The 23,153-nt window shown below is 38.0% G+C and overlaps 1 protein-coding gene across 5 annotated transcripts in view; it reads right to left on the reverse strand.

The window, feature by feature from the left end:
• Prlr (prolactin receptor) overlaps positions 1 to 23,153 on the reverse strand; it is a 199,129-nt gene that overhangs the window by 10,058 nt on the left and 165,918 nt on the right. For 4 of the 5 annotated variants that reach the window (XM_055601031.1, XM_055601032.1, XM_055601030.1 and 1 more), the window contains exons 3-10: positions 22,712 to 22,821; positions 18,818 to 18,950; positions 17,108 to 17,277; positions 15,490 to 15,659; positions 13,795 to 13,936; positions 13,245 to 13,344; positions 12,602 to 12,671; positions 2,528 to 10,792 (exon numbers count right to left, since the gene is read on the reverse strand). In XM_055601031.1, the coding sequence (XP_055457006.1) occupies positions 9,794 to 10,792; positions 12,602 to 12,671; positions 13,245 to 13,344; positions 13,795 to 13,936; positions 15,490 to 15,659; positions 17,108 to 17,277; positions 18,818 to 18,950; positions 22,712 to 22,778 (1,851 nt within the window). In that variant the 5' untranslated portion in view covers positions 22,779 to 22,821 and the 3' untranslated portion in view covers positions 2,528 to 9,793. Of the gene's footprint in view, positions 1 to 2,527; positions 10,793 to 12,601; positions 12,672 to 13,244; positions 13,345 to 13,794; positions 13,937 to 15,489; positions 15,660 to 17,107; positions 17,278 to 18,817; positions 18,951 to 22,711; positions 22,822 to 23,153 lie in introns of those variants that run through there. The other variant, XM_055601034.1, reaches the window with a different exon arrangement.

Raw genomic sequence — 23,153 nt, forward strand, 5'->3', positions numbered from 1 at the left:
ATGGTAAAGAAAACAGAATCAAAGTTCACAGAAAATTCTGTTTCAGCAGCAAGAAGATGAACCTTATGAATGTCAGAATCCTTAACATTTGAAGGACTACATACACCACTGAAATGTGGATATGAGGTAAGTGTAGTTTTTTTTCTAAAAAGATAGACATACAACAACTGCAAGATTGTGGGCAACAATGAGTGAAGGAGTTAAGAGTTTGGTTTTGAAGAACATGTGTGATTGCTTCTGTGATGTTCCTTTGGTTAAAAAAGGATATGAAACATGTAGGGGGAAATATTGCCATTGAGGAAATTTGATGCTCAGAATGAGGCATTTGCTACATTTTCTATGTAATTTTCAGGCACTTATGAAGTAATTTATTCAATAAAAATATGATCAAACCATAGATGACATTTTAAGTGAAGATGTAGGCTCATTCTAGCTCGGAAGACGTTAACACAAGAAAACATCCATCCTGTCACTAGCATTGTGTGATTTCACAATCTGATTGCAACTTGGATTTGGAAATTCTCCTACTGATTGTTCTTGGTTGTTCCCAGAAGAAAATCCAAGAAACTTTTGGACACTTCTCATGTTTGAATTTTCAAGACTTGAATTTGGCGAATGAAAAAAGACAGGAACAGGAGGGGAGTAGAAGGAGATGTGGGACTCAGTCTATTTAGAAGCATGACTCCTATTTAATTTTGAATTAGAAGAAAAATAAAAGAAGGTGTTGAAAGCTGAGTACAATTTTTGTCTTTGGAAAAACATGCCATGGATTAGTGGCCTAAGATAAAATGTTTTAGCATGTGCCTCAATATTTTAGTTCCAGAGAGGTTTGGAATGCCATTATCCTCTTTTTTAAAACCAAACCAAACCAATACAAACCAAACCAAAAAAAGCAAGTTAATAAATAAAGTTTGTTAAAGGAAGAACTTGCCTCAAGTTCCAGTTTTTCATATAATATGTGTTATAAGTATGTATCAGGAAACAACTTATTAAAATGAATTTAATCTAAACACTGTTACCATTGCAAAAACATTGACTCTGGAAAGGGATTGGAAAATCATGAAAACTAGTTCAGCAATACTTCTGGTATTGCTCATGTAAAATAAATCTACTAGAAATGTCATCTAAGATTCCCTTCTAAGTTTCATAAGAAGCAAACAGCACTCCAAACATGTATTGGTGATATTTGCAACTTTTTCTAACTACATTTATAAAATTACCATTTTTTTTCTTCTACCCCTGCTCAATTACCAGCATCCAACTGGTGTTTTGGTTATCTTCTAGACTTAAAAGTATTTTATAAAACTCATAGAATGATATGAGCTTTAAGTCAGTTTAAAAAACATTCCTTAATGTGAATCTGGTCATTAAAAAAAGAAGAATATTTCATGTTCTCAGGGATGTCTGAAGTTGTGCAGCACGATGTGTGAGGTCTTCACCATAAAAGAATCACAATTTTAGATGTTAAGAATTCTGAATTTCACATATCAGAAACTGGTTGGATTTCCCCTGCACACTTTAAAGGGGCTATCAAATACAGCAGGGGATTTTCTTCCCATAATCTGTAATATCCTTAGGGCATCAAAGGGGAGTTTAATGACCTTATTTTTTTTTTTATTCTACAGACCAAGATGCAAGTTTCATCTCCCAGCTTCTAAACAGAGGTATGGGTATTTAGACTTTATAGTTGGAGGAGGACTAAATGGGTTCAGATTTTAGACCTCACTCAGGCAAGATGTGGCAATTTTGAGTTTCTGTTTTCTCTCAGAAAAGCGTACACAACACATTCAGAAAACATGCCCCCAATTTATGTCCTCAGGTTACCATTAATTGTATGGTACTTATTTTTGGTGACCCATACTCCAAATGTTACAAATTAAAAATACACACGAGTCCTAGAATTAAAGACAGATGGTACCCAAAGAAGCTCAGAGAAGTCAGTGCTGTTTTGCCGAAAGCCATGTTTTAGGGCAAGAGAGTCAGTGTAAGGAAGAAAATGTCCATTCTCCAATAAGACACAGCACTAATGGGAGCAGAATAGAGGTCGTTAAGCAATCCAAGCATATCTTGCACCATCAACATAGCATGAGCAGTGGATGAGTCTAGATCAGAATTACTTAACAGGTAAAGATTATCCTATTCATGCTTAATCTTATGGATTTTGTCAGAACAGATGTTAATAATAGTGATGAATCACACTGTTCAAAAGGATTCCATTTACCTTTTGATGGGCTGGTCCTTCCTTTACAATATATAAATGAGTTCCTTTTATTTGATCCCCATAAATCCAATTTCATTTTTACTTTTGTCAGCTTCTTGTATGATACAAATTAGATAAGTGAGGGAGATTTTGCCTTGTCATTGGGATGGTTGAAGAGAAATGGGAAAATCTGTTTGGTCCAACTTAGGACAAATTCTTGATTATAGATCATTAAGTGGTTTAAAAAGTCTTTAGTAAAATTGCTTCAGCCATATGGGTGATATTCTGCTCATCCCCATTTCAAATAAAAAAATAAAGAAGGACAAGCAAGGGTAACAAACATTTATTGAGCCAGGCACTGAGCTGGGTATTTTCAATAACGACACAAATAGAAATATAGTGACCATATTATTCTGGCATGTCTAAGATTCTGTTTGGCAAGCATTTTTGGCATGCAGTAAAAATGAAGTTAGAGAAATTAGCATAATCTTCATATTATCAACAAAGATTTAACTATCCATATTTTCCCTGCAAAGTGGATGGAGACAAATGAATAAATTTGCAAAGTACAATTGTGTAATAAAGATTCGCAGAGCGAAAAATGCAAGAGGACAAATCATATGAGTTTAACACTGTATAACCCTTTAAAGTGAAAAAAGTAGATTCAATAATAGTGACACATAGAAATGAGTCTTTAAAATCACAACAGTATTATTTCTGATGAATGGCTGGCTTTTCCGATACCATACTATATTTGATGGTTAAAATCAAATAAAGAGGATATTTAATTCTTGGGAGTTTGGGAAAATTAAATTACTAATTCATGATTATAGATCTTCTAGTAGCAAAAATTCTTCAAGGAAACTACTTTATCCACATCCATGTAATTCTGTTCATTTGCATTTCAAACAAAAAAATAGAATCAAGGGAGGCAAAGGCAATAAACACCTTTGAGTCAGGCACTGTGTTGGGTATTTCAAATATAACAATACAGGTTATAATTGCTTTGGCCAATCACCTTGAGGTGACTCACTAATAGGAAAAATACACTCTCTATATTTTTTTCAAAAAAATCTGATGAATTACTGAGTAGTCTTTCTGCACTTGACTCCTCAGCCTATGTCTACAAATTATTGAAATGTAAAAATGATCCATAAAATCTAGCATACATCTGCAAAGTAATGAATTAGAAGGTTTATTATTAGGTTAAAAATGACAACAATAGCAATCACTTCTAATTTCCCACTTAAGGTTAAATTTTGCTTGGCATTTTGTAGGGAAAGAGCAAGAAAGAGGTAGTGGCAGCTCTGGAAATAGGGAACTTTATGCTAGAGCGGAGTCTTTGCTTCAATATGGCTTGACACGATCACTTAATGGGCTGCATCTGGATTGCTTTGGTTTATACAAGAGACTCTTCCACTGTTTATAATTAATGACAGAGCACAAAAGCAAGTCTCAAGGAGCAAAGAACACTAGGGATCACATGAAGCAAAGCCAAAGGGTTGACATTTCAGTAATCGGTGGATTGTACTTTAAACACATGAATACTCCAGGTTAGCTGTACAGTGACACACAATATCAGTTGTAGAGAAAGATTAAGAAAAAAAAATCAGTACTTTCACAGTTTCAACAGAAATACATGATTACATATATGATTACATATTTTTAGTTTTGCTTTACAAACATAGACATAATTATTTTGAAATTAGATATGTTAGATCATAAGTCATTAAATAAAGATTTTCATTTGTATTACATGATAAATTTTACAACAAGATGATTATATATTTCAATATGGCATATACTGGTTTTGAACCACAAAAACAATATAATGGAAAAGAACATATATTTTAGAACGAGGAGTGTCACACATAAGAAACATATCAATTATTCCATCAACACCAGTCCAAATATAAAATGTGGTATCTTTCATTTCTAACTATAAGCAGCTTTGATGAAAAGTCATTAGGATGTGGAAGGGAGGTAGTTTTTAAAATTAAAATTATTTTTCTCAGAAATTTAGTAAAACACATGATTTTTCAGAGGTATTTTTCTAATGTAGTTTTTTTTTTTTCATTTTAGAGAATGTGATAAAAAGATTGCCTTCCCAGTTTTCAAAATGTGCACAGAAAAACTAAGTCTGTATTTTCAACTTTATCCAGGGGGGCATAATTTGGCCATAATTATTTAAGTTTATGTTTGATAGTACTGTTGCAGTTACAAAGGTTTTTAAAATTTTTCTTCTCTTTTTAAACAGTAGGCAAATATTAATCAACATACTAAGATTATCTGTGAGCCCCTTTATTCATTGGCCAGACCATATAGCCTTTCTACTCTATGTGTCTGAATGCTTTATAACTTGAGATAGAAAGAATTGGTGTGAATGGAATAGCCATTTGCCCGTGGTCTTATGAGTTATTATGCCTCTTAGCAATTAACTCATCATTACATGTAGATTCACCATTTTCAGTAAGATTTGAGTTAATGGATACTCTCCATTTGGTGGTGGCTCTGATATGCCCCATACTTTGGGACACTCTGTTTTCTACCTTTTTCCTCCATTGGAAATTGATACCATGCAGAACTCAAACCCAAAGTTACCATCGCGGAAAATAAAACTCGGAGGAGAAAATTCTGATGTGATTTACAGATGTCACGTATATTATTCATAGGAAAGGATTGTGATTGTAAGTAGATTTTCTGGTTAGATCATACACTCAGAAGCAAACAGTCTATATTTTATAGATTCTCTTTAATACGGTCAGCATCTACTCATCAAGAGAGCCCAGATTTGTTAGATGATGAATTACCGGCTTGAGTGTTTAAACATGTGCATATTTAAATGAAGCATTACTTATGATCTCAGTGTGGGTTTGTGTCTATGTGGAGTATGCAGAGCCAAAAACACCCATATTGTTTATGGGTGTTTTTGTTCTTGTAGACCCCAAGTTTACTATTGATCTTTCGGGAGAACAACAGGTCCTGGAAAGAGGGACTGAAAAGGCTATAAGTGTGTAGAACTGGTAAGCCAACAGAGTTTCGGGGGTTCTGGTCTACCTGACTCAGAGAAATGGAGGTCAGTTTTTTATGAAGCATTTCTGCACATTCACTGCCTAGGTCATGGGCATGTTGGCAGTGGCACCTGGGCTTTTCACCTGCAATTTTAGATTTTACTTAACTCATGAGAATTAAAGACAGACCTAGAAGAAATTATAGAAACATTTTTTGAGAGGATTGACCTACTTATTTAAGACAGAGGAAACAAGTGTTCAGAATTAAAAGAAATGTTCCAGGTCTTGCAACCTACTAGCAGTGCTGTAACCTAGAACTGGGCGTTGAGGGCTCAGAGAATCTTCTACCAGCATCAGTATTGTGCTATGCCAAAAAAATCAGAAAAGAAACCTTGTTCAATGAAGCATGCATGAAACTTTCAGCCATGGCAAATCAGCGAATAGATATTCAAGGTCATTGTTAATTTTCCGTCTGTGTGCAGAGCTTCAAAATGCACACATCATCCTCTTCAGGGCTTGGCATACAATTCAGTGTCATAAAAGAGTGCATCCACATTTTGTTTCAGAAAGGAGAGTCTTGAATCATGCATGGGTTGATTGGTTTATCTCCCATCAAGCTTGGACTCAGGCAAAGTGATTGACACTATTCACTTCAGTTCTGTTATGATTCAATTAAACTATACACACAAAAATCCCTGCACATTTTACTGGTTAGTCTTTAGATCATTTTGTCATCCCCCTTTTGGCTTCTCTTTTGTTCATCTCTCCATTTATTTAAAAGAAAGCCATTTAAGATAAAATTTATTTTCTAATCAATGCACTTTTCTTCCAAAATGAAACCTTTTTTTTAAAAAAAAAGTAAAGAAAGGCACTTTGTAAAACATATACAGATCTGTTTCTTTCTTGTCTATGCTAAATTGAAGTTGTTAAGGGTAGGCTGAGTCTTTTTGCAAATGATGGGCAGCAAAGGGTAGCTGAATAAAAAAGGGAAAAAGAAAAAGCTGGTTTTCCATCAGGACAAGCTTTCCCCTGTAGCTCGATTCATCAACTGAGGACTCAGTGATTCTCTTGGATCATTTCAAGCACAGTCTCCCAGTTTAGATTTTACACATGCAATAAGAGTTTGGCTGCTTCCCACCAAACCACACTGAATCACTAACCTATAACTGACTACCAGAACTGGTCTCAGGCACTTAGGAAAATGTATCATCTATCAGGAATCAGTGACACAGCTGATGCTAAGTTGTGCTCATATTAAAGTTCATTCTATGCATTTGTTAAAACTTATCAGAGATAGTTTTGCCATTTATGTCCTAAAGTTCCATCAATCATCCACTGGATATATTCAGTTTCCATGTGCTTTATAACTTGAGTTTTTAGATAGTTTTTACAACATTATACATTTTTATGATTCAGAGCAAAAGGTTCTTTAATCTACATGGGCAATGGTTATTCATGAAACATGATGATTAGAAAACAGGCAACAAGTACATACAAGAACAGAGATTAGGGCTGATGGCTCCACACAGGAATGAGCATGGCTTGATATATAAAAGGTAATTTTTCTAAAGATGAACGTCTCATTTCCTCTGTCTTTCTTAGCACTACATATTTGCACATGATCCTTGAGTCTGACTTATATGATATCTGTATAATATAAAATATATGTGCAATAGATGAAGATGAATGGGTGCTGAGCTTTAAAGAATGAAGTACCATGAGCACATCAATGAAGGTGTTTCTGCATTTCTATAAGAGTCTGAAGACATAACTAAGATTGCAAAAAATTAGTTCCAAGTATTCAGCGAGTCATAGAAACAAGAATATTGGATTTCAAAAGGCCTTAGAGATTATTGGTCTAACAGAGAAAACCGAAATCTCAAATAGAAAATTGGTCTCTCCAAAGTAAAATAGGACTAGAGCCCAGGTGTCCTGGCTTCTACTATGCACCATTTCACTCAAGCAGCTGTCTTTCAACAGAAAATATTTGACTATAATGATTCTAATAAGTGAATAGGAGTATCGATTTGATTTTATTTCATGGATATTAACTTATTTTTGTGGAATGTAACTTGACTTTAGTCAGCCATATTTCTCATATATGCAAAATTATATATCCAAAGCAGATTTTTAAAATGTCAAACTATGAGTAACATATGCATTATCAATTTTATAGTGGCAATTTGTAAATAAATGCATTTATTTGTCTCCTGGGAAGGAATAGAATATGTTGGGAAAGGTTTAGTTTTTACTGGCTTTGAGGTTTATTCTCTTTGTCAGTAGTTTTCAGGGTGAACTAGATTAACTTGCCTTCTTAGAAGTTGTGTGGATTTTGCACATCATTCTCTAGCGTGACTTCATAGAATCTTCATCCTTGTGTGAATTTTAGATCACTAATAGCTTTGTTTTTGCTTTCTTGTTACATACAGTGTTGCTCGTTTCCAGTGAAGTAGACTTGCTTCATACTTTCCCAGAGGGAAAAAAACAACCTATCATGAAAATGGTCATAGAGAAAAATGATTCTCCAGCTTGAGTGTGTGCATGAATTATCTGGAAGTTTGTAAATGCAGACTCCAATTCTGGATGTTTTCGAAGAGGCTTGAGATGCTGCAAACAAAATTTCCAAGCAGAGCCCACGTGATGCCATTGTTGTTGGTCTTCAGACAGTTAGTATGGAGGATTTGGGGTATTGAATGAACCTGGACAACGTTCCTGAATGCTTCTATTTATCACAGTGTTTCTGTACTGGAAAAATATGCTTCAGGTGTTTGCATTTGTAGTTTTGAAAGCCTTGACTACATGTTTATTTTCAGCCATCGGAGAATCTCAGTCTTGTTTCTATCAGTATGTGCTTGTTCGGTGAAATATTTAACTCATAAGAAGTGAGTACAGATCTATATCCAGTTAGCAACTTGATTTGCCAATAAGTGAGATGAAAAATAGAGGGAGACAGAGTATAGTCAATGAGTCATGGATGCTCCTAAGAAATGGAGATCCAAGGCTTTGAGACTTCTCAGGAAGCCTAACCTTGGAGTTGGCTTGATATTCTACCATCCCCTGACCTTTGAAGCTTTTTTTTAAATCACTGAGTAGATGATTGCTTTCCTAGAACCTTTATCTGGACATTTCTGATGTGAGCACAGCCTCTGCCAAGAGTTTGCAAAGGCATCTATTCCAAAGAGATGCTGATGTTTGGTTTTGCTTAAAATCCTTTCATGTTCAGGATTGCTCAGAAGAAAGTAAACAAAACAAAGTCAAACCTTTCGCTTGGAAACCATTAACAGTCATCACTCTCTTTTTTCATGGTGGTTTGTAAGAGTCACCCATAGGTGGGCGGGGCCCTAAGCTTATGGGAGAAATATTTTAGGTCTATAGAGAGACCTAAAACCCTAAATCAGTAATGGTTGCTGTTTAAAGTATCCTGGAGATAAAATAAAAGTCAGATAAGTACTCTATTGTAATCAATTGAGTTTTTCATCCATTCCACATTCCTCAGTGGGCAATGGTTTGGCCTGGCATCTCCCTCTAACAGAGATTGCATATACTATATGTACCTTGAATACTCACTGTAACCTTGCAGCAGACATTACTGTACCCACTCGAATACGTAAACAACAGTACTGGGAGGTTAGAAAATAGTCTTTACTTTGCCTAACAATAGAAAAATAGTCTTCAAAAATACATTGCTAAACTTATGGGTTTGTATTAAAGTAGAGTTGTATGTACAATAAGGCAACACTTCTATTAGCATCCTTCAATGATAACCTTTTTTATTAAAGTTAGTCTTTGGGAATTTTTTTCCACTAAGAAAATATCAGGGTCTATAACAAATCACCTGTCCTGCTTAAACGAAGGACGGAAAATATTTGAAAATGGTTCACTATGTGGAATTCATTGGCCTAATTTTGGGAGAAAATTTTATTTTCCCAAACTATATTTTCTAGAGGCCTTAGAATAAAACAAAATTTAGAATAACCCATGTTTAACATATTCAAATTGCCTTAAGAAAAAATTGGGGGCATTTTCATTTTCATATAGGCAATGGGTCAGTAAGGTATAAAGACTGATGTAAACAATTTGGATGGTGTCCTGGAATGTATTCTTTCAAAAAGTGCTATATTTGGGGCATCTTAATAAAAATAAAAAGGAGTGTAATGGCTTAGCAATCAGTTCTTAGAAGCATTTTCTTATGGCATTTTCAACATATCTGTCATCATCTTGGGCTAAGTCATTTTGGCGGATTTGCACTCTCTGTCACATGCCAAATGTATTGCAGAGGCTATACCTATTGGCACCATTCCTCAAGAACAGTAGGCAATGTGCTTTTTTCACTGAACACATATACATAACTAATAGCAAAAAGCAAATCTACAAATCACAGGAAACAAATCAATTTGTTCTGGAGATCAGCTGTTGAGAAGAGGCAAGTGTTGAACGTGAGAATGAAAAGGAGTGAAGTAGTGCTTTTCGTTTCTTAGCCCACATTCTGTAACATTTGCTAGCAGACCACATCGTTTCATGACTCTGTAGTGTTACCTGAAGAAAAATCACATTTTAGCCAATTGTTCCATAAGTCTAGCCATCAGTGAAAGGAGTGCATGAAGCATGTGGGATCCAGGTAATCCAGCCTGCCCAGTTGGAGTCTGCAGTTGCTCGAGGCTGCAGCAAAACTGGCCAGATCTTTCTCAGATTGGTTTTGTTCAAGCAATGGAGGTGCCTTCTTGGCTGATTCCCCAAACAAAGCTGTGTTCTGAGCTGATGAATCTGGCACTAACACCAGGATGTGGTTATCCATGATCCCAGACACCTTGGCATACTCCTTACTGGTTTCAGGAACCCCAGGCTTCTCTGTCTGGTTGTTTTCTCTCTGTTTGGGGAACAATGATAGTCCTCCATCATTGTTGACTTTGTGAATCTCTACGTAATCTGGGGGTTTAGTATAGACAATGGGGGCTTTCTCCTGGAGCAGTGGCCACGATGTGTTTTGTTTAGTCTCAGAGTGGAAGCTTTTCATCTCCTCTTTCAATGCCACTTCATCCTTCTCTCCAGTCTCAAGGGTTTTAGAAAACTTCAGAACATTTTTTCCTGCTTTGTCCAGGAAAGAGGCCATTGTATTCACAGGACCTCCAGCTAGCTTGCACACATCAGCAATGCTGTGGTAAGGGGATCTTGGCATGTGCTGGCCAGGCAGTAAAGGCCATGTTGAAGATTTGGATACATCTGCATGAAAATAGGGTATGTTGCTTTGGGGGTTCTGAGTGGGAGGAATATTTGCCTCAGGATTCTCTGGTTTCTCAATGATCTCAGGGATGTGGAAAGTAGGAGGGTAGGCCTGGGGCTCCTCACACTTTTCAGATAAAAGAGAATGGCTGTCATAGCTTCCATGACCAGAGTCACTGTCAGGATCTAGGTGTGAGGGCTTAACACCTTGACCCGGATATTCTTTGGAACGGGATGGCATTAGCCGATCGTCCTCATTGGCATCCACTTCTAAAAACTCCACCAGCAAGTCCTCACAGTCAGAAGTTGGGGGAAAGTCTTGGCACCCCAAGGCACTCAGCAGTTCTTCAGACTTGCCCTTCTATTGAAACACAGATACAAGGAGAGACGGCTGTTAGCTTCATCACACGCCACACTCAGTAGCACAGCTGAGTGGTATCTGAACAGAGTAAAGGGGCTTTGCTCCTGAGGCAGCAGACAAGCTGTGTCTTGCTGAGTCTTGGAATGGAAGCTTTCCACCTCCTTCTACTCAGCAGAATGCTCCTTTGAGCCATCTCACAGATGATCCCCCGCCCCTGACTGTAGTGTGTATCAGGCCACCTAGAAGCACCTTGTGGATACTATTTACCACTACTTTTCTTTAGGTTTTTCATAATTTTTCACCTTTTCTATAATAGTGGTCATGAACTTAATGGGCCAGTACTATAGCACTCAATGTATCATAAGTGTATAACTCTGAAATGAAAATGTCTTGTGAAACATTTGAAGTCATACACCTGACACTGGTAGTCACTGACTGAGTAGTTCGGGGATGTGGTGGCTGGCCTCCTAGCAATCCTTCTCCACCCCACACACATTTTCTGGAGGATGGTGAGAGTAAATTGGTCTGTGTTTCTGGCTTCTCTTGCCATTCCTTTTCCTTCTCACGCTTCTCCTCTTACTAGTTCCCACCTCTCCTTTTCTATCTCTTCTGATGTTATTTTCCCATTCTTTCTCCATTTCTTTCTTCTTCCTCCTCCTCTTCTTCCTATTCCATATTGTCTCCCTCTACACCTGCTCCCTCCCTCTTCCCTTAACCCTCTCTCTCCTCTTCCAGTTTCTTCTTATTTCCCCTCTCTTCTCAGTCCTCTGACTTAAGCCATATGCCTAAGCTTTGGCTTTTATCCCTTATCATGTATGACTTTGGGTAGGTTACCTTCCTTGCTGGACCACAGCTTCTCCCATTTTGTGATGGGAGAAATACTACATACCTCTGACAGTTCTTCTGAGCGTTAGAGATAACGTAAGAAGCAATATAAAAAGTACAACCCTAAAGTAGCCATTTATCATGAAGTCTCTGAGGCTAGCAGGTTGAGTTGTTAGATAGACAGTAGGTAATTTGCTTAGCTGAGACATTTCTGTTGGCTTTATAAAGGTCAATACTAGACTGGAAAGCCATGGTGAGATCACTGGATCAGAAGAACTAACTCCCTAGCTCTAATCTTCGTTGTAATAGTTGCAATCAAAGTGATTTTGGAAGACAAGTCAAACTCACTTTTTATATTCTTATAAGCTTAAATTCATGGTAATAACATCACCTGGTTTTTACTTTTAAATAAAGGGAAGGCTCTTCTATACATCACTGTTAAGGTCAAATTGAAATTATACATTTCAACCTAGAGACACATGCTTTAATTCTGTCTGGGATCAGTCTCACGTGCTTTGGAAAACACCAGCTCGTACAGTACTGTTGACTGCTCACATGGAGCATGGAGACAATAGAAAAATCTGTCACAATATCTTAGGTAAAGAACCTTCAAGTGGAAGCTTGGACTCTCGTGTAAGAGAGATAGTGGTAGTTAGTTAAAACATCTACTCTCTTCCTAAACTCATTATTTGAATAAATTGGTCACCTCTGTCTCCAGGAGCAGCCTTGGACAATACAGATAGCCTTACCATGAATTTGCATGTTTCTTAGCATTCTCTCCTTGCCCTCTGACTTTTAGAATATGATGCTTAACACAGTCATCCATGTGCTTCCTTCTGTTAGCATATGTGCTGATGAGGAGGGGCCGCTGGAAAGGGATGATTGAGAGGGCCATACTGGATTGATGAGGATTGTGTGTGCATGGGTGAACTTAATTATCACCAGGCAGTGAGTCACACTCCATTCTCTGCTTCTGGCACTTACCTCCAGTAGATGAGTATCAAATCCTTTTATTTTTGGCCCAGGAACTGGTGGAAAGATGCAGGTCATCATGCTATAAAATAATTTGTGAGAGTGGATAAATGACTCATCTTTTCATTGTAATATTTGTAATTATTGTCTTTCAAATATTTGTAATTATTTGTAATTATTTGTAGTTATTGTCTTTCTTTCTTTCTTTCTTTCTTTCTTTCTTTCTTTCTTTCTTTCTCTCTTTCTTCCTAATTCCCAAATAGCTGATGCATGGGCTATAAGAGGTTGAATTCTGTGGCTGTATAAAAGTAACAGTAAATGATAAAGGTCAGTGTGGAGGCACACACTGCACCTTATGCTGGCTAACTTTGGATGGTGAATTCAAGCTACTGGATTATTGGTTCTGTTTGGTTTTCTCAGTGTTAGTTGATTTTTTCAGCTCTAAGTCCTGATTTCATGGGAAAGAGCATTGGATTCAAATAAGTACATTTTAATACTTTTTTAAACCACTGATAAAAGATTACTTTTTTTTTTTTATAAGCAAAATACTGGGGCTAATGGGTAAATGGAGTACTTATGCTGTTTGTTGGATTCCATAATCTTTGGATTATGGAATGACAACAACTGAGAAAAGGGCTGAGAGACAATGTAGTACCTATAGCCCTTCAAAGCCACTGCCCAGACCATAATCAAACAGATGACAGCAGAGAGAATGGCCACAATGATCCACACAGTTGTATCTTTCAAGGTGAAGTCTAAAAAACAAAAAAACCAGAGAGCTTTGATCACATATAATATTATCATTAAACACCAACTAGCGAACCAATGCAACACGTGAAGTTCTTGAACTCAAGATTTTTTTTTCTTTCAACTTATATCTCTTGACTTGAAAAGCAATCCGTCAAGAGTAGGTAGACATAAGACAGACAAGGAAGTCAGAATGAATGACCAGTGAGTCCTTGGAGGACATTCTAAGCTTAATCCTGAAACTTTTTTTCTAGAAACTGGTGTTTAGCAACTGTGATTCAGGCAGTAATACAACTTGTCCAAATGTCCTTTTGTTAGATTAAGAGATGATAATCACATATTGAACTACTTTTTAAGATAAGGCTCAAAATAATTTCTACATTAATAACCATTACATACAGTTTTATTATTTATAATATTTATAAATATAGGTAAAAAATTATAGCCAAAACACTTACCATTGGGTATTTCAATGGAATTCTCTTGGCCCCATCTACTCCAGTATCCATGGTCTGGCTTGCATCGAGTCTGGACAAAATACTTTTGTCCTGGATATAAGTCAAAAACCTTAAAGTGTGTTTGCTGTCCTGTAAAATGGGTCTAAGGAGGAACAAGAAGAGCAGAAGTCACTTCTTACTTTTTGTATGAGGAAAGATACCTTTTTTTCTAAACCATAAGATATTGGGGAGTTAGGTAGACATGGCTCTACTTAGAGAATGCCTTGTTTTTCAGCACTCTATTCTATCCTTTCCTTCTTCCTGTTGAAAATTCTCTCACAAAAATTTAAAAGGTGATTTTGAGGCCAGCCTATTCTACAGAGTGAGTTCCAGGAAAGCCAGGGTGACACAGAGACACCCTAAAAATACAACAATATAAAATAAATAAACAAATAAGAGATTTTTCTATGTATTCATTTGGAACTCTATTTCACTCCCTCCTAACTTTCCTTAATGAAATAGAGGATATTTGCTAACAAATTGACTCATGTATGTATGTGTATATATATATATATATATATATATATATATATATATATATATATATATATATATATATGTGTGTGTGTGTGTGTGTGTGTGTGTGTGTGTGTGTGTGTGTGTATGATAACAAAATTATTAGTTTTCAAGTTACAATGAAGTAATTGATTCAAAAGATTATTAATTGGTGTTAAAACTACTATGTGGAAGAAGTCTAAGCCTTCATGTATGTTGAAGTAATTGTACACAAATAAAATGTTATTTAGCAATGACGACATCAGGTTTCTACTTTCCTAATGTAGGACTCAGATTTATTATCATTTATATTAGGTCAACCAGATGGCTCATGCCACCTGATGATGATGAATGTAGTATGAAGTTTATACTAATTCTTATAGAGTATGTTGAGCTACATGTTATTCAAATTGAATCTAAATCTTTAAAGTTTGGTTGTAGAAAGTAGCAAGGATATCAGCTAAGTGATTACAGAAAGAACTAATAAAAAGTGAAGATTGTGTGACATCCTAATGAACTAGCAGCTTCCTGGCCTCAGTACATCAAAACTATCCTAGAGTAGACTTTGGTTTAGACAAACAAGTTGTTAAGAATATTTTTGAAGAAACTGAGACAGGGCAGATTGAAACATAGATCAGCTGCTATTTAGAGATCTTAATTACCTTTCTAAAATATAAAACCCGATTCTTTTGGCTACATTTGCAAATGCCCCCTTCTCAACAGAAACATATACTAAGATATTTAAGGGCAGAATATCATAATGCCTGTAATTGTGGCATTACACTTTTATACTGAAGTATTACAAAATATTTCTTTCAAAACATATTGACCATGGAAAGATGAAACAGAAATTCTCTTGCCTCCAGCCTCAGTTTAGTTTCTGTTCTTCCACAGGGATCTCTACCTGAGACATGCTTAGGAAGGTAAACTGGGGCTTACGGAGGAACCTGTCCAGTACAAGCAGCTGTTGCTGTGCGAGCTCTGAATACGAACATCGTTCAATCTCAGAAGAGGGGAGAAGACATTTCCATATTCAGGAGGGCCCTGTCTGTGGGTGGTGGGCAACCAGTTACAGAAATAATCTACTCTATTGTGAGAGCCTTATCATTTCCAAATGACATGATTCCTCCTGTCCGTTTGACTCACTTCTGTTTGACTCACCTCCCACTCATCTGCTTCTTCAGACTTCAATCGAATTTCGTACTCCATTGTAAACCAACCAGTTTTTACATCAGTTATGCTGGGTGGGGACCATTTTATCCACAAATACATTTTTTTGTCTTTTAGCTGTTTCACTTCTAAAGTCAGGTTCCGTGGAGGCTCTGGCTCAACTGTAGATATAAAAAGAAATTTTAGTTTTTTTTTTTCTTTTCTTGTTGTGATATTCCTTTCTGTTTTCTATATGACTTGAATTTTCTATCAGCCCAATTTCCCCACTGCATTACAAGCACCTACAGGACATGATAACACCTTCTTCCACTTAATATGTGATCAATCATGTTTGTACTTAAAGATGGGGTTTGAATGGTAACAATAAGAAACACCTGAGATTTTGTTTTGGCTGCATTCTCCACTTCCCATCGGCTGGGTGTGATAAAAAATGAAATCAATTTTCATTGGGGGGTGGCTACTCGAAGTTTGTTCATGCCTCACTGGAAGATCCTATATAGGTAGCACTAATTGAACTCAGGGTATTATTAAAAACAAACAAAACAAAAATGAAGACAGAAAGTTGGGAGGGAGATGTGTGCATACTGTAAGCCCTTGGCCTGCTTTCCCTTATTGAATTAAATTAGGAAGACGAGTAATTTCAAACCTTATTAACTGCTTCATTAATTATTATCTAAGGAAAATAACACACATTATTTTTCTGATCCTATCTCTTCTTCTAGCAGTTAATTATTGTCTGTGTTAAACCTTAAAAGCCATTGAAGCTGTGTTCAATTGCTCTGCTGCAGAATGCTGATCATGCAAAGCAAGGGACATCTCTCAGATCGACTACTCTACCATATAAATGCCTTCTCCAAACATTACATAAGTGATATTAACCTTCAGCCAGTTACTACTTACTACTGTTGTTGTTATTATTATTACATTTTAGGGGATACGCAAACCCAGGACTTTTAAAATTTATGCTAGGCCGATCCTATCATTAAGTTATACCTCCATCACCTCCAGCAGTCTTTGTGTAAAAATATCTCAACTTAATAATGAAGTAAACATAATATTGTTGAGAACCGAGTTTCAGTCAAAGCATTTGGAGTGGTTCCTGTGAATACAGAATCTGAAGATCCTTTTAAAGACCTTCATTTTCACAGAGTATCCCTGTCTTCTATAAGGAGAAAGAAAAGACATTTGGAGCTGTTGAGATAGCTCAGTGGGAGTGCTTGCCTTCATGCCCAGCTTTGGGTTCCATCTTCAGCACACCCTCACCAAACAAGAAAAGAAATTTGAGTTGGCTGGTAATGAGGGCAAGACAGTTGCAGGGAGAGGGCAGAGGGAAGCATTAACAAGAGAGGCAGGCAGAACACTCATGCTGGGTATAATGAGGATTGGCGTTGAGGGAAAATATGAGAACATGACGATCCCAAACACCAACCTTACTGTGAAGAATCAGCGCTGTTGGTGTGAAATGCTCCCTCAGCAAAGACACTGTGAGTGTTCTCACCTTTCTTATCTGGAAGCCACCCATGAGCCAGGGAGACCCAGACTGAGCCTGACTTTTGACTTTTAACTATTAAACAGTAACAGATTCCCCACCCACGTCCCTTTCCCTTACCTATGTAAGTCACATCCACATAAAGTGGATCCGAGGTACTGCTTCCCATTTGGTTAGTAGCATTTACTGTGATGACATATATTTTCCATATGGAAGTGTACTGCTTGCTAAAGAAACAGGAGTTGGGGCCACTGGTTTTGTAGTCTGGACATTCATAGGTGGTTTTCTCTCTGCAACGAGTAATGCATTAAGAGTGAATAAGAAACAAGAGTCTAGCTTTTGTTCTTGATAGATTGTATTACTGGATTTTGAGGATAAGGCTTTCAAAAAATAAGAATAAAAGCAGAAAAATGGGTTCCCATGGCTCTGTGCTCTACCCACATCACTTGGGGGTGAGCCAAAGAAGTGCATTAGAACAAGTGGTAGGAAGAGTAATTTAGCACTGTGGCGCTCTGCTATTCACCAACCGTTGTTTTTTGCAGGTGTTTCTACAAACCTTGTGGTTTGTCCTCCTAGTGGCTGAGGCACACTCATATTGGGTAGCCTTAGGCAGTGGGGACCTTCCTTAGCGCATATACACATTATGGGGTCAGACGTAGTGCGGTGCTGGTCATACAAACACGTGGAGCTACATCTTACGAAAAGGATTCAGAAGGAGACACACTGATGTCAGTGAACATTAGATGGTGTCAAGTGGGCAACAGAGTGAAGTGGCCACGAAAGGGCCATCTTTGCCCCACAGGGCTCATTAAGTTGCTCATATTTAAACAGCCTCAACTCTAGTCACACCACACAGGGTTAGGGGCTGCGTCAATCCTTGATTCTTTAAATATTGATGCCATGTCTCTTTGGATCACAGATGGGAGGACAGCTTTGTGTACAAGTAGTCCCTGGAAATTGGTATGGCTGTCTCTGTCAGTAATATGGTTTTTGTTTGTTTGTTTGTGTTTAGGTTCAAGATATGGAGGAGTATTTTTTGCTAAGCTAACATTTCTATAGCTCCTTTTAAATTTCTAGGAGGAGTTCATTGTGATTTTTATCAAAATTATAATGCAGAGATTTTTTGCCCTGATGGTTTTGGCCTCATGGCAATGTTACACTTAACTATGCCCTCCAGGAGATCTTGAATTTTATTCTTATGCTGTGTTTAAAATGGGGATTCTCTATGTATCCCAGGCTGGCTTTGAACTTGTGATCTTCCTGCCTCAGCCTCGAGAATGCTGGGATTACAAACGTGTGCTCCTATGACTGGCTGATATTGTATCTTTTAGATCAGCAGCTTGCTTTAAAAATATCCTCAAGTTTTTAATCCTTAAAGGTTATTTATTTTCTTGAGCATGAAACACATTTGAAAACTTAATGTACCATGGCTACCGAGGATCACATAGTTTATATAATTCTGTTATGTTACAAAAGTAGTATATTAACTAAATTAAAAAAAAACCTACAAATGATATGTGGTTTAGGGATGAACAGTTAAGATTAGCCAACACTTTGGAAATGGTGACTTGGCCTGCAATCTTGTGACAGACAATTTGAAACTTGGTTAATATTACAATGATTCTGGTCAATGTGCATTTGAAGATTGTTCTGTAAAAACCTCTATAGAACAAGATGGGCAGAATCATTAGATAACTTGCCTGGTGGTATGAACCCTACTGATGTAAGCACAGGAAAGCAGGTGTTTCCAATTTAGAACCAATGTAACCTGGGCCTGGAGGGCATGAACCCTCTGGTGGGGTTCAACAGTAAAGAGCGAGCACTTTTTACCCTTCTTTGCTGTAAGTTAGCGAGTAATTGGTAGGAAGTCCTCCATCTGTCCCGGGCTTCCACCAGCAGGTGAATGTTTCCTTATCAGGGGAACGGCATTTGTGAATCTCTGGTTTTCCGGGTGGTGATTGTCCTAAAAGAAACAAACAAAAGCCATCGCCCTTAGAGTTAATGTTGAGGTCCATTCATCTGCATTACTGAGCTGCCAGCAACAGAGGCAGATTCCTGGCACCCTGGCCTGCGCATTGCTCAGAAAGGCCCTGGCATCAGCAACCAGCTATACTGCTCTGAGCTATTCCAGTGCCAGCAGGATACTTAGGTGATGTTTGGTGGTGGTATATGTTTTCATTTTGAGATGGAATTAACAACAACTTTTGTAGAGACCAGTGACAGAGTGAGGGGAGAAAGTTGGATGTATAGGAAGATACATTAGCCTCTCTTCCCACAGAGTCTAGTAAGCACTAGGGCTATCATCTAAAGCATTCTTTCTTCCTCGGAGACTGATGGCTTGTGTACACGCGGTCAGTGCATGGCTTTCTCCGCTCTGCTCGGGAATCTGTACTTTCATGGCATCCTCACGGCGCCAGCTCTACCTCTGTCTTTATTTGCACCACTTCCGGCCCCTTATCCGGGGTTTCTCTGGATTGCTTCCTCCCTCCCTTGTCGTCTCCCTTCTTGCTTTCTCGTTTACCTTGATTCTGTACAGTCTTGGCCTAATGATCTTTTTTTTTTCTAAAAATATATTTTATTAATTCTTTGAAACTTCTATACATGCACACAGTGTACTTTGAACCTATTCACTCTTTCTCTCCCTAACGCTCCCCAGATCTAACACTAGCTCTTATCCCTACCAACTCCCCCACCTCTCTTACACACACACACAGACACACACACACACAGATACACACACACACACACACTCACACACACACACGCACGCACACACACGCGCACACGCGCACACATACACACAGAGTCTGATTTGTACTTTTTAAATACTTATGAAAGCGAGGCTACCCGTAGAGTCTAGTTAACATCCAGGGGACTATACAGTTAAGGAAACCTGATTCTTAGTTCCCTGAGGCTGCCAATAGCAATTCAGTGAGAGCCCTTCCCTTCTCTGATGAACGGCTTAATCTTGTGCTGATCACCTGCACACAACCTCAGCTACTGTGAAATTATAAATACAGTGGTCTCGCCATGTGTCCAAATAACACTGCTTCATTCCAGTCTTCCTCCGGCCTCTGGCTCTCATAGTCTTTCCATCCCCAAGATGGCCCAAGATGGCCCCTGAGCCTTGTGTGGCAGGGTTGTATCTGTGGCTGAGCCCTCTACAGAATAATGGTCCAGGTGTACCAGCTCGCAATTCTTTCTTTTGCTGGCCGAAGAAATCTGGTTTTTTGTCTCCTCTTGTATTCCGCCCCACCCCCGACCCCCACCCCTTTTGGTTCTTTTTATGAGTAGGTGACCTAAAACTTCCTTGTAGTTCTTCAGATCTTTACAAAGCATGTGGTATGGTAAAAGGTAAGATAGAGGGTAGTTCCACTCTGAGTAGGAAGCTACCCTGAGGAGATAAGAGCTGTTCCCACTGTCAGGGAGGTAAGAAGTTCTCACTGAAGTAAGACGTTTTGAAAAAGGTGATGAGGCCAAGGTGATGAGGTGTTTTCGTTTGTTTGTTTTTTCACGTGCTTGGTGTCCAGAGTTCTTGGCAAGCTAATCTCCAATTCTCATGCTTGGCAGTTATGTTGAAAAGAATAGGTTTAACCTTGGGGATTTTTGTCATGATGCTGTTTCCTTGGGAGGCTAACTATAACTGACAGTTTTCCTGTTTGTTTTTGTTTTTGTTATTGTTGTTTGTTTGTTTGTTTTTCCCTGCTTGAGGAACCAATGCTAAATTCAAGAGTAGAAAAATTTTTCTTTCAGTGGTTGGTTGGTGTTATCAACTAAGGGGTCTTCTATATCTTTTCCCACATTTATTCAATCTTTTCAAGCAGACCCTCAGAATGAAGAGCTGAGCACCCACCCAGCAGCGCAGCTCATCCAGGGAGATCCTGACAAGGGCATCATGGATTGGAAAGTGGGTCTCTATGAAGAAGAATTTAGTGGAAGGTCTAGTATGGTGCACCAGATAGGGAAATGAAAAGAAGGCTGGCCAGCCAGTGGTAGCAGAGTGTTACAGTAGCTTACAGAACTGCTGAAAAGAGTCTGTGTGAGCCTTGTGCAGATCTGCCAATGTTAGGAGCATTGCTCAAACTCCAGGGAAGATTTTGTCAATATAGTGCTATTGGGAATCATTGCAAAAATAAAAGATGTATTTTGTTTGTTTGTGTCTGTCATGGATGAGTAGAGACATGTGATGTAGAGAGAAAGAGTTGTTTAAAACCTCTAAACCAGCAGGGCATGGTGGTGTATGTCTTTAATCCCAACCAAGAGGATTTCTGAATTCAGTGCCAGCTTGGTCTATAGAGCCAGTTCCAGGACAGCCAGAGCTACAGAGAGAGACCCTGTCTTTAAAAATTAAACCAAGTAACTTTCAAGGGGAAAAGGTAAGGTCGTGAAATTACTAGTAGCCAAATGTTATTTTCTTTTTTTTTTTTTTTTTTTTTTTTTTTTTTTTTTTTTTTTTTTTTTTTCCTGTTATAAAGTGATTTTATTAAATTGATTTTGACATACTGTAGGTCAAATAATATTTTCTGAAGATAACAATTATGGACTTTAAAGCTTGACATAAAATTAGTAGCTTCAAAAGTGTTAGTTGTATTCCCCAGCAACAGCATGATAAAATAATTCAACTATGTAGAAATATAGAACTCTAGGACTAGCTGGAAATTGGGAAATCATTTAGTCCAGTGCCCTCATTCAGTGAGAAAACTAGACCTGAAGATTAAGCAAGCCAAATGTTATTTTCATGCACACTGAGGAAACAAACTTTATGGACTATCTCAGTGAACAGACACAAGGGATAATATACATGTGCAAGAAATTCAAACACCTGCCTGTACCAATTCCACATCAGAAGTAAGTGACCCATCATGCATGACACCCATATAAAGTATATCTAGAGAGAAACACATGCTAAGGCATAATGATGGCCATATACACACAACAATATATACACATGTATACACAGATGTTTATTCCTAACACCCATATAAAACATATCCAGAGAGAGATACATGCAAAGGCATAATGATGACAAGTATACACTATTATAGTCACACACATACACACACTATACACATATGTAAATACATAGAGGTTACACACACACACACACACACACACACACACTCACACAGAACAATTTACAACCCTGTACTATAAGCACTTGGCATGTACATGGGCACATTCAGAAGTACATGTCTGCAGAAAGACATGGAGGTAGATGTGGAGACCTCCACAGACAATCACACACCTTGAAGGTGGCTATGGCTTTTGCTTGGCTCAGTAGCATACATACTGGAGGTGGTAACGCTTGTTCTCCACCTTGCAATGGCCATCCCTTATCACTTCATGGTTTTCCAGAGGTATTTTCACACAGGTTATTTCATCTGAAGTTTGTGAAATACCACTGTCCTTCCTTGGAGAAATTAAAAACATGGAAAGACACACAAGTGGTTCAAACCACACAGCTAAAAGTAACTGTAAGAACCTGGATGGCAGCTCAGGTCGTGCCATCCCCAGTATCTTCTCGGTTCACCCTCAAAACAGCGATGGAAGAAAGAGAGTAAAGTGACAAGATACTGCATTAATTTTAATGCAGAAATGTGGCAAATAATTTAGTAGCAGTACATGACAATGAACATTTTCAATTCTCACAACTGCATCGCAACAGACCGAGACAGCCTCTCCAGCCCCCCGATACACACTCCGAGCAAGAAGAGTGTTTCTTACCATTCAGAAGGCTGATGTTGAGAAAAAGTAGGATGAAAGCAAGTGCAGATGGCATATTTTCCTTCATGGTGGCCCCCTCTTCTTGCTACAGGCAATGTATCAAAGGCTCCCTGGAAGAGAAAACATCAGGTGACATCTGTGAAACCACAGCTGGCCAGGCACATGCACCACTCTACTCTGCCTGCTTGCAGCTGATTCTTGTTCCTTGCTTAATGTGAGTGACAAAACAGTGGGAAGAGAATGTAGGAAAATGTAACATGGGATGGCTTGGCTAAAAAGCACCGATTCACACAGGCTGGCAAAAATTTCACCACAAGAGGTCATCAGACAACAATGTAGACAGCTCAGGGGGAAGGCAAGGCTGTTGGCTTTTTTATGTTTTGTTTTTGTTTTGCTGTTTTTTTTTTTTTTTTTTTTTTTTTTTTTTTTTTTTTTTTTTTTT

The sequence above is a fragment of the Psammomys obesus genome, unplaced genomic scaffold, assembly GCF_907164565.1.
Source record: "Psammomys obesus unplaced genomic scaffold, mPsaObe1.curated_primary_1811, whole genome shotgun sequence".
NCBI classification, from domain to species: domain Eukaryota; kingdom Metazoa; phylum Chordata; class Mammalia; order Rodentia; family Muridae; genus Psammomys; species Psammomys obesus.